Source organism: Galeopterus variegatus, unplaced genomic scaffold (genome assembly GCF_000696425.1).
Source record: "Galeopterus variegatus unplaced genomic scaffold, G_variegatus-3.0.2 Scaffold2472, whole genome shotgun sequence".
Lineage (NCBI taxonomy): Eukaryota > Metazoa > Chordata > Mammalia > Dermoptera > Cynocephalidae > Galeopterus > Galeopterus variegatus.
The window spans coordinates 249,563-265,080 of NW_007728583.1; the positions used below are offsets into that span (position 1 = coordinate 249,563).

The window sequence follows — 15,518 nt, forward strand, 5'->3', positions numbered from 1 at the left end:
GGGCACTCCCGCCCTTTCCGCTCCCCCCCGCGTCCGCCCGCTCCGAGAGCAGGAGCCAAAAGGGGAAGGAAGTGAGGACAGGAGCCAGGGCCGCGGACTACGGAAGCGCTGGACGCCCAGGGGCCAGGACCCAGTAGCCCGGGTCCACAGGTCCTCTGTCCTCCGCCCCACCCCCGACTCGCGGACTCTGGAGCCCAAGTCGCCCCGTACTGCACTGGGATAAAGATTCCAGACCCCGGGGGAGGGTAGGAGCAGAATTTGACATTCCCCTCCCCAACAAAAACAAGGCTAAAACTTCCCGCGGTAAGAGTTTTAGGCGTAGAAGGACACTGTCACTCCACCTCCGGGGCTCCACTCTGCACGCCAACCCACGAGTGTAGCGGGCGGAAATCCACTTCGGGTTTTCCGAGGAGCCCTAGGTTCCCGCCTTCTCCTAAAGGGCGGGGCAGGAAGTCACCACAACCGGTTCCAGATCGGAGCTCCGGGGTTTCCGGCGGCCGGGGCAGCCATCTGTTTGCTGCGGGTCGCCTAGCTCCGGGAGAGCACGCTGCTGCCCGGACTTGTCTCGACGGGGGTTAGATGTCTCCGAGGCGTCTGGGAGATCTGGGTAATTGGAAGGAACCGGTGGTGATTGGAAGATTCATTGTGCTTGAAAAAGGGGTAGAATGAGAGACCCGGTTGGAAGCACAGGAACACAACTTTATTCCCACACGATTAGACCCGCTCCCCCATCGGCCTGGCCGACCTTCGGCCCCTCAGAGGTCCCTAAGCTGCGCCGCCGCTTCCTTCGTCCAACATCCAGCAGCTTGATGAGCGCCCTCCAGTGGGCGAGAGGCCTCGTGCCGGCGCGGCGCAAACGTACACCGTGGACAGCCAGACTCGTTCCTGCCCTCGAGGAGCCCACAGTCCGGGAGGGAGACAGGCATTTAACGACTCGCACAGTTACTTAAATAAAACTGTGGTGAACTGCACAAGAGGGACACGCGGCAGTCTGAGGAGAATGACGAGGGTGACCTGGTCTGTAGTCCAGGAGAGGGAACAGAGCGCTGGGACCCGGCGGCGAGCAGGCGTTTGGCTCATTGGAGAAAAGGAATTAGCTGTCATGATGAGCATTGAGAGGAGGGCTGGGAGCACCAGGGAGGACTGGGGAGGTAGGCAGTGGCTCCAGCACGGGGTACACATAGGCCCGGAAAGAAGAATGGGTTTGGCCCTAGAGCACCGGTTCTCCAAGTGTGGTCTCTGTCCCAGAGGTCCCAGAGACTATTTCAGGGAGTGTGTGAGATTAAGACTATTTTCATAAGAATAGCAAGATGTTATTTGTCTTTTTCATTATATTCTCTAAGGGTGTACAGTGGAGTTTTCCAGAATTAACATTATTTGTATTGACACCATAGCTCTCACAATGAATGGAACGTGTGCTTATGCGTTCTTGTGTTTTGAGTTTTTCTCAATTTTAAGTTCTAGTACAATAAATATCAATAATTATAACCCACATAAGCAAAAGCTCTTTAGGGTCCTTGATAATTTTTAAGAGGTCCTGAGACCAAAACATTTGAGAACCACCACCCTACATCTCTAAGGAAGTGAATGCCATAAGATTTGTTTTGTACGAAAGCCATTCTGGCCACTCAGTAGAGGGAAATTGGAGGGAATAGGAGCACATGGTGGGGTACTGTTTGGGGGAGGTACCACAGTAGCTTGGGCCAGAGATGATAGTGGCTTCCACAGTGGTGCTGAGTGCCCTCACTGGGCTTTCTGGAAGAGAAGTAAGGAGAAGGTGAGGAATTCAGGATTTTGGAAGGCAGTGTGACCTGCTAACAGTCAATCTAGAGACATATGAACCATCACGGGCACAGAGGATGGGAGAAGGATGGGGCTAACATTTTCTGTGTTTTCTGGCTGCCAGACACTGTACTGAGTTCTTTATCTCCTGTACCTTCTAAAGGACATGCACTATCTTCTTTAATACTCCTCACAGTCCTCTAAGGTTCTGCTGTCCAATATGGTAGCCACCACCCACATGTGGCTATTGAGCATTTGAAATGTGGCTAGTGTGAACTGAGATGTTAACGGTTTAAAAATAAACACCTGGGCCGGCCCGGTGGCGCACTGCGCTAGTGCGCCACTTGGGAAGCGCGGCGGCGCTCCCGCCGAGGGTTCGGATCCCACATACAGACCGGTTCCCGCTCACTGGCTGAGCGAGGCGTGGGGGCAACACCAAGGGTTGCGATCCCGTTGCCGGTCCTGGTCCGGTACGGGGGCGACACAGGGTTGCGATCCATTGCCGGACACGGAAAAAGACAAAAAATAAATAAAAATAAAAAATAAATAAAAATAAACACCTGCTTTCGAAGACTTAGGATGGAAAAAAGACTATAATTTCATATATTGTTTACATGTTGAAATAATATTTTGGATATATTAAAGTGTACTGTTAGGGCCGGCCCGTGGCTCACTTCAGAGAGCGTAGTGCTGACAACACCAAGTTAAGGGTTAAGATCCCCTTACTGGGGCCGGCCCATGGCTCATTCAGGAGAGTGTGGTGCTGATAACACTAAGGTCACGGGTTCGGATCCCATGATAGGAATGGCCGGTTAGCTCACTGGGTGAGCGTGGTGCTGACAACACCAAGTCAAGGGTTAAGATCCCCTTACCAGTCATCTTTAAAAAAAAAAAAAAAATCCCCTTACCGGTCGTCTTTTTAAAAAATAATAGTAAAAATAAAGTGTACTATTAAATTAATTTACCTGTTTCTTTTTACTTTTTTTTTTTTTTAAAGATGACTGGTAAGGTGATCTTAATCCTTGACTTGGTGTTATCAGCACCACACTCTCCCAAGTGAGCCATGGGCTGCCCACCCCCCTTTTTTTTGGCAACTGGCCAGTACAGGGATTGAACCTGGGTCCTTGGTGTTATCAGCATCATGCTCTAACCAACTAAGCTAACCAGCCAGCCCTTCTTTTTACTTTTTAAATGTGACTACTAGATTATTTGTTTACATTTGTGGCTTGCATTATTTTTCTATTGGACAGTGTTGCCTGAATCATTTTTAAAAATCCCTACACCCAAGGAAACAGATGTAGATTAAGTAGTATGTTCAGGGGCACCTACAGTTAGGATGTAACAGCAGGACTTAACCCAGGTCTTTGTGCCGGGCCGGCCCGTGGCTCACTCGGGAGAGTGTGGTGTTGATAACACCAAGGCCCCGGGTTCGGATCCCACATAGGGATGGCCGGTTCGCTCACTGGCTGAGCGTGGTGCTGACAACACCAAGTCAAGGGTTAAGATCCCCTTACCGGTCATCTTTTAAAAAAAAAAAAAAAACCCAGGTCTTTGTGAATTCCACTTCCAAATCCAGGGTATGCCCACTATACCAGCAGCCTCCCTCCATGGGTGATGAGTTGGGGAGAGGGGATAAGATGAGAAGGGAAAGATAAGTGGAGGTACAGAGCTGTTACCTTCTCCTTTGAATCCTTGCGAATGGACAGGTAGGCAGCTGTGGAAGAAGATGGAAAAGTGATGGGATATGGGCGTGGTAGAGGGGGAAGGCAGAGGGATGGGTGTCAGGTTTTTGGGAGTAGGCAGAGAATGTCCCCAGTCAGGGGTCAGGGTGGGGCTCACACTCACCGACCCAGCCCAGCACCTTGATGAATCCGAGGAGGAGAAAGGCAGACAGGAAAAGGCCTATGCCGTCCTCCAGGGAGGGCCCGGAGAGTCCTGGCAGGCAGAGGGGCAAGAGTGAGCTGCTTGTTTTCCCAGATGTGGGCCTGGGCTCCACTGTGCTCCCAGCTCTTACCTGCTACCTCCAGGGTAACCTCGGCGCTGCGACCAGAGGCTGGCAGGCTGGGGTGGTAGACATGACACACATAGCGTGCCCCATGCTGCTCGGCGGTAACCGGGGGCGGCCGCAGGTGCCCGGAGAGACTGACAGAGCCATCTGAATGGTGGCGCAGGGTGGAAAGCCACCTCTGCCCACCGGCGTTCTGAGAGCCACCCTGGGGGCCACCCCGGAGCTCCCACTGCACCTCCAGGCCCTCAGAAGGGTAGAAGTGGGAAACAAGGCAGAGTAATTCCGGGGGTTCCTCCCCTGGGGCAGCCCATACAAGGGGTGCTGGTGTCAGGGACACTTTGGGGGGCTCTGTGGAAAGAGCAGAAAATAAACCTGGGGAAATCAATCCACATCATCCTCCCTCAGAGACCTTCAGTTTGCCCTCTGGCTTTACCAAAACTGAAAGGGTTCTGGGTTTCTTCTTCCTGGATAGGGAACCCACTATTTCCCCATTGATGCTTCACAGTAATCCCCATGCTAAAGTCCTCCAGATTCTCAGGGACCTCCATTCAACCTTCCCCCAGATTTGGGAACCTTCATTCCAAAGCCCCTGAGTTTCCCAGGGACCCCCATCTATGTCCATTCACTCACCCAGGCATCCTCTTTTCTAGCATACCTTCCCCTATCATGGCGTCCCCATAATCTTAGTGTCCACCCTGTACCTGTGGGGACCTCTGTCCCCCCACTTACTGTGCACAGCAAGCTCCAGGGTGACTTGTCCTTGCAGGTATGGCAGGTGTACAGTGGCAAGATAGGTTCCCTCCTGAAAGGGCTGCACTGCAGGCAGCCAGAAGGTCCCATTCCCAGTCCATGGACCCCACGGCTCATCATCATCCCAAGCAGCAAATGCCACTGCCCCCTCTTGGGCTGCCGGCATCTGCCTACTCAGACCAGGAGTTGCAGCCAGGAGCAGGTGTCCCTTACCCAGATGCTGGCGTCGCCACTCCAGCCCAAAGGGAGGGGGGCCTTGGGCCAGAGATGAGGTGGCCTCGGGGGTTGTGGGCATGTAGGCGAAACTCAAGTCCAGCATAGCATCTTGTCCCAGTCGGATTCGAGGGGCAGGGGTGTGGGTGAGGACAGTCAACACCACTGGGGAAAATAGGGGGATGAGGAAGTGGGAGGGGCACAAAGGAGAGAAAGAAGGAGAAAAAATAGGGAGAGAAATGGAATTATAGGGAGGACTGAACTCCAATTTATCCACCCCTCAGAGCACACCTCCTTTTCTGATGCTCACCATCTCCCAGCCCTCCCTGCAAATCCCCTTTGCTCTGGGACTGGGTGGAACCTGTTGTGGCTGAGAATAAGCAGAGAGGTCTAGGGGTGAATAGAAGCAGTGAAGGTATATGACCTTTGAAGCCTGCTCTGAACACACAGCCCACTCAGGCTCTGAGGACAGTAGGATCTGAGGGTACTTCTGACACAATCTGAACCAGTCCAGTCTCCAAGAATCACCCTTGAAGAGCCAGGCCTTTCTTGGTTACTGGTGAAGACAGCGACTGATGACTGTCAATCTTATGGTGCTGTCCAGAGTATTTACTGGGAGGTTTTGGCTCTAGCCTAGACCTGAGCACAGACCTCTATGTTCTACTGAAGCAGCATAGTGCAGTGGTTAAGTGCTTTGAGCTTGGCTGCCCTGGCACAAATCCTAACTCCACAGCTTATTTATATGGCCTTGGGCCACTTCCTTCACTTTTCCATGGCTCACCTTCCTAATCTTTAAAATAGGGATGAAGGGCTAGCCAGTTAGCTCAGTCAGTTACAGTGTGGTGTTATAACAAGATCAAAGGTTCTGATCTCCATATTGGTCATCCGCCAAAAAATAAATAAATAAATGAAAGCACTTAATACCTCTTGCTTCCCAAATCTATTCAATTTTTTTGTGTGTGGTACCGGTAAGGGGATCGCAACCCTTGGCTTGGTGTGGCCCGCACCACACTCAGCCAGTGAGCGCACCGGCCATCCTTATATAGGATCCGAACCCGCAGTGGGAGCACCGCTGCGCACCCAAGCGCCGCACTCTCCCAAGTGCGCCACAGGGCCCTTCTATTCAGTTTCTGATTTGGGGTAACAAGAAACCTATCTATGAAAGGTGCTTAGAACCATGTTTGGAAACCAGTAAATCTACTAAAGTGTTTGCTATGATTACACCTAACCATCTGCCAGACAAACTTAACATGCCCCAACTCCATGACACTTCTGCAACATTCCCCCATCCTGCTCCAAAGTCCATCTTCTCTGTCTCTGACAATTGGTCACCACCAGCCCCTCAGACGCTAAAGGCAAATACCTGGACTCAGACTCCTTCCTCTCATTCATTCATTCAACAAATATTTATTGAGCACCTAGGATGTTCAAGGTATAGTGTAGAGGATAAAGTAGTGAACAAGACAGAGAGTCCCTGCCCTCAAATTGCCTACAGTCTAGTGAGGGAAAAGCAAATTGCCAAAAATAATGTGCTACATACTATCCCCACCAGGTCCTAATAGATCTCACATTTGTTTTCAACTGAGGTCCTCATCAACGTACATTTGGACAATTACAACTGCCTCCTCTCTGGTCTCCCTATCCTCAGTCGCTCTCTCCTTTAACTCCTCCTTCACACTGTAGCCAAACAATGTGACTACTAGTCTGATCAGGTCACTTGCCTGTTTAAAAATCCCAGCTACCTAGGAAGTCAGCAGCTAAAGGTACAGGCTGGAGCTAGATGGCCTGGATTCAATTTTTAGTGCTCAAGGTCAAGGGTTCAGATCCCTGTACCGGCCAGCAACCAAAAAAAAAAAACAAAAAACTTTCTTTTCTAGTCCTGTTTCTTTTTCTTTTTTGGCAGCTGGCCAGTCCAGGGATCCAAACCCTTGACCTTGACCTTAATGTTATCAACACCACACTCTAACCAAGAATCCCCTTCTTGTGCCTGGTAGAAATTCTTTTTTTTTTTTTTAAAGATGACTGGTAAGGGGATCTTAACCCTTGACTTGGTGTTGTCAGCACCACGCTCTCCCAAGTGAGCTAACCGGCCATCCCTATATAGAGATCCGAACCTGTGGCCTTGGTGTTATCAGCACCACACTCTCCTGAGTGAGCCACAGGCTGGCCCCGCCTGGTAGAAATTCTTTTTTTTTGCACACGCACCGGCCATCCCCACAGAGGACCCAAACCCGCGGCCTCAGTGCTACCAGTGCCACACTCTCCCGAGTGAGCCATGGGGCCGGCCCCGGCCCCCACCTGGTAGAAATTCTAATCATTGGGTATCTCTTCGCTTTGGTCATGAGGTTCCTTCGGTTTATAATGTCTTTCCCATTTTCTTCAAAACCTCTAAATGTCCTTCAAAGTCAGTACCTCTGCTACTTCCCAGAGATGTCTGGGTCCACCAGGTGGAAGGAATCTTTTTTGCCTCTTGTAATTATGTTTTTTGCTTTCTTTTGTCTTTTGGTGGCTGGCCAGTACAGGGATTGAACCCTGGACCTTGTTATTATCAGCACCACACTCTTATATTTTTAATCCTAGCATCTGAGGCCTATAAGGTTAAACTTTTTTCAATTTCATGGGATTGTTTTAGCTCAGTAGAATAAAAAAAAAAGTATGTAATTTCCCTTAGTTTATCAAAATCCAGAAATATACTTTTGAATTTTTGAAAAAGATCCACATAATTAATAAACAAAACTTAAAGGTTTTACAGTTTAACCTTACACTAACAGTAATCTTTAATAAGGTTTATTAGAAGCAATTTTAGACCTGCATCCCATAAACTGTACTTTGTAAGAATACAAATGTAAATATAACAGGGCCAGAAGAGTAAGGAAAAGTTCTTCCTGTTTTGTAGCTTATATACATACGTTTCTGCTTTTCTGTTAAAAAGGTGAATGGATAACAACTAATTATAAAGTATCACTGGAAAAAAAAATTAAATCTAAATCTAATCAAGTTTCTAGATCTAACAATAAGTTTATAGGAAATACGGAGGAAAGAGGAACAAGGTAAATGACACCTTAAGGAAACAATTGGCCAAATATAGAATGTGGGAAATTCTACAGGACAGATGACCAGGTTTCTCCAACAAATCGATAACATTTTTTTTTTTAAAGGGAAGGGATGGCAATTATAGAATAAAAGAGACCCAGTTGGTTAGAACACATTGTTATAACACCAAGGTCAAGGGTTTGGGTTCCCATACTGGCCAGCTGCCAAATTAAAAAGAGACACCTAAGACACAAAACAACTGTTATGAACTAAGTGTTGTGTCCCCAAAATTCATATGTTGAAGCCCTAATCCCCAAGGTGACTGTATTTAGAGATAAGGACTATGAGATGGTGATAAAAGGTAAATGAGGTCATAAGGATGGGGCCCTAATCCAAAAGGACTGGTGTCCTATAAGAAGTAGAAAAGACACCAGAGCTTTTTCTCTCTGTCATGTGAGGACACAGCAAAAAGGTCTTGCTCTGCATACCAAAGGGAGAGCCCTCATCAGACACCAACCCTGCTGGCACCTTGATCTTGGATGTCTAGCCTACAGAACTGTGAGAAAATAAATTTCTGTCTGTTAAGCACCCAATCTATGGAATTTTGTTATGGCAGCCTAAGCAGACTAGTATAACAACCAAATATAACATATGAACCTGTTTTGGACTGTGATTTGAGCAAATCAACTGTAAAAGGACATCACTGAGACAATCAGGAAATTTTTAATATGGGCTAGGAATTAGATAATATTAAGGAATTATTATTTGTTTTGTTAGGTGTGATAATGGTATTGTGATTATGTTTTTTCTTAAATCCTCATTTAATAGAGATGCTTACTAAGTAATTATGAGTAAAATAATATGATGCCTAGGATACACTTTAAAATACTTCAGAAAAAAATAAAAAAAGAAGATAGAGGGAGGATAGGTGAAACAATCTGGCAAAATGTAATAACTACACAAGTGGGTAACAGGTATGGGGGGCTCATTATACAATTCTCTCTACTTTTGCATATCTTTGAAATTTTCCATAACAGTATTATAAAAGAATGGTGAGAATTAAATGTGGAGTAACATTTACATAGCAAATGTATTTCACAGGGCCTAGATTCCAAGACCCTGTAATTTCAGGTATGGCCTAACTTTTTAAAATTACACATAGAAATGTTAAGCTTGCCAAAGACAGGAAACTTTCCCCAGGCTAAAGTCTCTGTTGTAGATAAAGAACTGTAACACAGCAAAATTGCTGGTTCAAAGGGCAAATGTCCTTGGTACAGGTTAACCTACTGATTGATATGTTGAGAAAGTTGCTTGGTTGTTATGTAAATATACTGAGGAAATTGCTGTAGGAAAAGAAAGTATTTGCTAAGAATGAGATTTTGTTGGTGGATCCACTTTTTACAAATAAATGAGTGTTGCCATGACAATTATCTTACTGTTCTTTTTGTAACCACCTCTGTTCCTTTTCTGTAACTTTCTGCCCTGGAAAACAAATACTAGGAGAAGACCCAGTCGGTGTTATTTTTCCAAGGAGGAATGCCTCTCTTGAGGGTTACTGGAAAATTAACCCCTTCGGGGCTTCTCACTGCTCAAAAGAAATGGGCTGTGAGTAATCCTTTGCATCTCCATCACCCTGGGGGAGAGGTAACATTAAATACTATACACACAAAGTATGTCAAGAAAGTATATTTGCCAACAAACATTTAAAAATATTTCATGAGAGGGCTGGACAGTTGCTCAGTTGGTTGGAGCTCGGTGCTATAACACAAAGGTCAAGGGTTCAGATCCCTGTATTGGCCAGTTTCCCAAAAAAAAACAATCTTACATCACAACCACAATAGCTTTCATTTTCTTAAATCCTAATTAAGCAGTAATGCTTGAAAAGGAAGACAGAGCACAGTAACTTGTTATTACCCCAGTGGTCTGTGAGATGCTGACATTCTTCCCACCTGGGCCCTCCTAGGGCTTCCTATCTGCACTTCCTTCACTGGCACAAGTCACTTTCTACTTTACATTAGGATTATCCATGACAAATCTACTGAGAACCTTCTTGACAGCAGAATCTACATCTGATCACCTCTGTGACCCTTAATATGCCCAGGGCCACCCCAGAGATTCTGATTTACTTGGCCAGGAGAGGTACCCAGGTTTCAATATATTTAGAAACTTCCAACAGGATTCTTATTTGTGGTCTGGACTGAGAACTTCTGAGCCCTAACTTATTCTTGGTGCTAATAAGCATTTGTCGAATCAGTGAATAAATTAAGTGTCTCCCTTGATAGACAGAACAATGGAAAGACAGCTGGGAATGAGTATCCACATTTTAAAAATTGGAAAAACAGACAGAGGGAAAAGGACCTTCTCACCGCTATCTTATTGAAGCCAGCCCCCCCTAAGAAATATTCCCCCCCACTGCAGAGAGCTACTGTTCCCACAATGAGTAGTTTTCCTCCGCCCCTGGCCGGGGTGGGAGCTGGAGACTAAGAATGCAGGTGTAGGAAGAGGCGAGGATTTCAGGTCCTGTGAGTGATTCTCTCATTGAGGAGAGTGTCAGGGAGGAAGTACGGGGGAAGGGAGGATGGAGGGGCTCGGGTGGGGTTGACCTATCCCTCAGGATGTGTTGTCCACGTAAAATCGTACGAGACTGAGAGAACCCGAAGATGTTACCGATATCTTACCCGGCCTCTGCTGCGAGAAGGGAGAGCTTCTAGATATCCGGGTCAGGTCTTCCCGCTTCTCATATTATCCGCCCACTCCCTCCCCGAGCCCTGGGCCTCACGCCGCGTATCACTATGCAATAAGCAGTCTTTGCAGTGGAAACCATCGGGTCTCCCGCCCTTTTCTTCCGCCCACTGAGAGTCAGCGTATCCCCACGCGCCTTAAGGAAACAGTTGTCAGGGAAGGTGAACACGCTTGAGTGCAAGAGGCTTGGCTTTGCTGATTGCCGCAGCGCCGGGTGTGGGCTCGAAGGCTGGTTTTTTAAATAGGGTGAACCTCAAAGGTGGGCGTGCCTAGCAAGGTGGGATCTGGGAGCAAGGGAGAGAAAACTTCCCGCTTCTGAACTCCTCCCAACCCTATCACCTTACAAGTTTCTCAAGGTCGGGTGTGAGGAAACCCCTCCTATCCAAAGCTCCGCCCTTCCGAATACCAATGAAGCCCCGCCCCCAACCCGCAGGTGGGGGGTTTTGTCTGGTTTTTTTTGTTGTTGTTTTTACTGGGTGAGGGCTAGAAGGAGTGGTAACTCTTGCCGAACCACCTCGCTTTACAAAAAAGGAAACAGAACCCCGATTGGGGAAATGACTCGCTCGAGTCCATACAGCAAGTCACAGGCTGATCTGGACCCGTAGAATTTACTATCCAACTCCACCTCCCCTCCCCAGCTACCTGTTGCCATGGTGATGAGAACAGGCTCCTGTTGAGGCTCCGGCTGTGGTCTCAAGAGGCTGGAGAGGCTGAAGACCGAGCTGGACATACTGACCATCAGCCAAGCCCCGTCCAGGGCCCGAGGACAACTCTGCTCCGGGGTCAGGCCGCTGGCCCAATTCGCTGAGGCAGGGAGCGGGAAGAAGCGACTCATCTCGCAGTGTGGCGCGGGGGCGCCCCGGGGGTACCGCCTGAAGGCAGCCTGGAGAGCGCCGGCAGGGTCTGTGAGCGCAGAATGGAAGCTGCAGCTGTAGAGTCGCGGCCAGGAAAGGGGCTGGAGGGGCAGCGTTCGGGGAACTCCAAACGCACAGACTACCCCGTAGTGAGAGGTTTGGAGGTAATCCAGACTCATTTTACATAAAGGGAAACTGAGGCCAGAAGTCACTGCGCGATCTAAAAAGGAGAAGGTTTCGGTGGAGGCGACAGAGGTGGGGGCGAGTCCCGGAAGACTCACCGTGCAGGCTGAGGTAGAGCTTAGGGTCGAGGTCCGGCCGGGACGGCGGTCCTTCTGGTCCCTGGCGCAGCAGCAGTGCAGCGGGTCTCTTGGCCAGTCTGCCCCCGCCCGCATCCTCGACGAACCAGCACTCGATCACCGTGGGTCCTGCCGAGGCGGCGGTCACCAGGCCTGGGGGAGAGGTGCGCGAGTGAGAAGGCAGCCGGGTGTTGCGGAACCCGCCCCCCACCCTGTTGTCGGGCGCCTGGTAGAGCCACCTCCCTCCGCTTCCCCGCCCCCCCTCTCTCCGCCCCACTGTTCCCGGGCAAGGAGCCGCGTTGTTCGCTCACCCAAAGCCACAACGAGGAGCAGGGACAGGGGCTTCATGGCGCCGCGATCTCCTCAGCCCAGAAGCCTCCTCTTCCCCCTTTCACTTTCACTTTCCTCCAAACGCCAGCAGGAGGGGCGGAGGAAATCCCCGCACTGGTTAGGTGAGGACGCCTGGGAGGCGGGTGCGTCTGCCACGGACCAGGCGGGGATCCGAGAACATCCTCTCCAATTCTCGTCAAGGTACCTCAGCCCTGCGGCGCCCTCCTGGACCACCCAGCAGCGCCAAGCTCGAGCCTTCTCCAAATTGACCTTATCCTCCCCCTCCATCATCCACTTCCCCGAGAACCTTCAATCCCGCTTTCCCCCACCTGTGCCGGGTCCCCAGCAAACACATAAGGGTTGTAGGGAAGCCAAGTGAAATGACCAATAAATATTTTAATCACTATTTTTTTAAAAAAATAAAAACTTCGTACTCCTACGACTTACTCCCTCCTGGTCTCTACCCACTCCCCCACGAGAACAGAGTTGGGGATCCCCAGGGGAGGGGGGTAAGATAGGATAGAAATAAGGGGTTCATCCTTTGGGAGGGGGTAGGTTCTGGGACAAAGGTGGGACTCAAAGGTCTGGTCCCCACAACAACACAAACACAGACTTCAGGCACAGACTACAACCACCTGACCCCTTGACCCTGTGACTCCAGGATGCTCAAAACTTCCCCTCTCCCTCCCCTCATCATGCGCGCCCTACTCTGTGAAGCTGGGGCTTCGATGGACCCATCGGAGGGGAAGGAAGGGACACCTAGGGAGGGAGGAGCTGAGGGGTGGAATGGGCTGGCCATGGTGCAACGGGGTTCCCCCTCCAGAATATGTACAAGTCCATAGAGATAAAGGAAGACAGTAAGTAGGGTGAGAGACCAGGGGCCACAGCGTCCCTGGACTGTGCTCCCTATTCCCTCTTTCCCGAAAGCTACTCCCAAGTAGCCTGCCCCTTCAGTTTGCTCCTCCGCCCCCATTGAAGCCCATCTCCACCTTGTGGACGCCGGGTGGGGACCAAACACGTCTGCTGGACTGGGGCGTGGCCCCACTTGCCTCATCGCCACTGACCCCGCCCGCTCCGGAGGACTCACTCTTGGGCTGCAAGGCTGGACCCGTGGGCGCCCCGGGTCCGGCCCCGCCCAGGCGGTGCCGGCGCTCACAGTGTCCCCGGTGGCGCATGAAGCTGTCTCGCCACATGAACTTCTTGGCGCAGACGCCGCACTCGTAGGGCTTCAGACCTGTGTGCGTCTTCATGTGCTCAGTCAAATGGTGCTTCATCTTGAACTTTTTGTTGCACACAGGGCAGTCAAAGGGCCGCAGGTTGAGGTGCATGTTCACGTGCCGGTCCCGCATGCTCTTGTGGGAGAAGGCCTTCCCGCAGTGGCACAGAAAGATCTTATTCCCGTCCCCGCTGCTGGTCCCTCCAGGGGCCCCGCCAGCGCCACCTGGCACACCCAGGCCCCCCACCGATGTGCCCCCTGGGGTCACCGCCCCGTGGTGTTCGGCTTGATTCCCTGGTGGCTGGCCCGGAGCCTGTGAGGCGGAGGATGAAGATGATGGGAAGACCAGGATCTGGTTGCCCTGCATGTCCAAAGGAAGGAGGGGTCTCGGAGGGTGGGAGGGGGCATAGGAGGTGGGGATGGGTCCCCCTGAGTCGTCAAGCCCTGCGCCGGGACCCCCACCCTCATAGGGGCCAAAGTCATTGGAGGACTCACAGAAGTTGACCTGCTCCTCCCCCTTGTCGGTAGGCTCAGTCAGGGTGCGGACATCGCTTATGCTGAGGGTAGCTTCAGGCCCTCCCCCCGCTGGAACCCCAGAACCACCTCCCAGCTCTTCATCTTCATCATCCTCACAGGTCAACACCAGGTCTTCCTCCTCTTCTTCCTCCTCCATCTCTGGGTCTTGGGGAACCAGGGGTGCTGGTGCGGGGCAGTTTCCACCCCGCTTCACATACACCCAGTGTTTCTGTGGCATGATGCTGTGGGGTGCGTAGGTGGGCCGCCGGAGCCCAGCCCCAGGGACGACTGCCCCCCTCCCATCCCCACCATCATCACACAGCTCATCTGCCTCCAGCAGCAGCTTCCCAGATGTAGCCCCCCCACTGCCAACCACAGGGGCTGGGAATACAGGGCCGCCTCCTCGCCGCTCTCCACTGCCCACTGCAGAAGCTGCAAATGTCTCTTGAGAGGAAGATGAGAAATCAGTGGATTCCCGGGGGCTGAAGTAGTTGCTGCTGCTGGGAGACTGATTCTCACTGGCGTGGCTAGAGGCATGGGAACGCATGGAGCCCATGGTGGCGGGGGCAACAGTGGCCCCACTCCCTGATGGAACCCCAGCACCAGGGACAGTGACAGAGGTGGCTGCAGCAGTAGTGATGGTGGTCGTGGCCGAGGCCCGGCCTTCTCGGAGGAGTTCAGTGCACTTGTCCACAATGTGCCACATTTGGAGCACAGACCCCACTGTGAGGAAGTTGACAATATCAGCAGCGGCCATGCTGAGGCGGCCTGTGTAAGCAGAAGCCAGGACAGTCTCGAAAGCGCCTGGGTCCATGACGCTGGGTAGCGAGATAGAGGTCATACCCTTGAGTAGGACCTGGTCATGGAAGTAAGGGGAGGAGGCAGCCAGGACAGCCCGATGAGCCCGGAACTCCCTGCCCTGCACTCGGATGGACACATCACAGAGCTGGCCCTGCAGCCGCTGCTGATTGAGGGATTCCAGGAGGGCACTGGTCACCTCAGGGAAAGACACGTGTACCACTGCAGCTGCTGGCAGAGGTAGTGGGGGTGGAGCCAGTGATAGAGGCAGGGGGAGTGCTGCTCCACTGGGAGACAGAGGAGATGGCTCCATGTTGTGGAGGGGGGGGATAACCCCCCCCCAGCCACAGGAACAAAGGAAGGAGAAGGGCGGCCGGGGGGGTCTCTGGGAAGAAAAAGAGAGAAGAATGATAAATCTCACAACATAGCCCTTCCTTTAGAATTTAAAAATATGTTCACAACTCTCATCTGAGTAATTCCCCACAATAACACTGTGAGGTAGGTATTCCTCTAAACCCCATTTGACAGATGAGGAAACTGAGGCTCAGAAAGATTAAGAGATTATTCAGGGTCACGCAGTCAGTAAGCGGCAGCGCCAGCAACCACAGGTGTCCTGACTCTAAATCCAGTGCCTTTTCCTTGGAAGTTAGGGAAATAAGGTACTCTTAGGGAATGGGGTGTCTTCCCTCAAAATTACACCCAATTTTCCATTTGCCTGAGAGCTTGACTTTCCAAAATCCACCTTTTTCGTGTTCTGTACAAAGACCAAAAGGGGGGCAGGTCTTCTCTACTGAAAATCACCCCTTACTCCATCTCCCCTTAGGCTATGCTCCCCCCCGCCCCTCACCGATCACGCCCCCTTTAGCCCCCAGCTTATCTCTAGCTCCACCCATTTCAAGTCTCGCTCCTTGCTCCGCCCCCTCGGTCCCTTAGGCCACGCCCCTTGTCTACCCCCCGCCCACCCCCCCGCTCCTCTC

At 51.1% G+C, this 15,518-nt stretch overlaps 2 protein-coding genes and 1 non-coding gene across 4 annotated transcripts in view; all 3 read right to left on the reverse strand.

Moving 5' to 3' along the window:
* Positions 1–678: 678 nt before the first annotated feature.
* On the reverse strand, positions 679–12,283 carry TAPBP (TAP binding protein (tapasin)). Of its 2 annotated transcripts, none has more exons than XM_008581837.1 (8): positions 11,993–12,283; positions 11,664–11,834; positions 11,171–11,431; positions 4,754–4,918; positions 3,797–4,138; positions 3,628–3,717; positions 3,459–3,496; positions 679–1,755 (listed from the first exon to the last, which is right to left on the reverse strand). In XM_008581837.1, the coding sequence occupies exons 1-8, from the start codon at positions 12,027–12,029 to the stop codon at positions 1,744–1,746; spliced, it is 1,116 nt and encodes a 371-aa protein (XP_008580059.1). In that variant the 5' UTR covers positions 12,030–12,283; the 3' UTR covers positions 679–1,743. The 2 variants fall into 2 exon arrangements, with proteins under 2 accessions (XP_008580059.1, XP_008580058.1); XM_008581836.1 differs by having other exon boundaries at positions 4,520–4,918.
* Positions 2,878–2,951, reverse strand: TRNAI-GAU. Its single transcript has one exon. It is a non-coding gene; the product is annotated as a tRNA-Ile (tRNA).
* Positions 12,284–12,376: 93 nt separating the features above from the next.
* ZBTB22 (zinc finger and BTB domain containing 22) overlaps positions 12,377–15,518 on the reverse strand; it is a 4,367-nt gene continuing 1,225 nt past the window's right edge. The window contains exon 2 of the mRNA XM_008581839.1: positions 12,377–14,926. Coding sequence (XP_008580061.1) covers positions 12,962–14,926 — 1,965 coding nt within the window. The 3' untranslated portion in view covers positions 12,377–12,961. The remainder of the gene's footprint in view (positions 14,927–15,518) is intronic.

Bases quoted from the DNA above. Each gene is read 5' to 3' on its own strand.
- TAPBP (XM_008581836.1), bottom strand. From the start codon at position 12,029: ATGAAGCCCCTGTCCCTGCTCCTCGTTGTGGCTTTGG. The intron at 11,432-11,663 runs GTGAGTCTTCCG...CTGCGCTCACAG, and splicing joins GCTCTACCTCAGCCTGCACG to ACCCTGCCGGCGCTCTCCAG. The intron at 4,919-11,170 runs GTAGCTGGGGAG...TATTTTCCCCAG, and splicing joins TCTCATCACCATGGCAACAG to TGGTGTTGACTGTCCTCACC.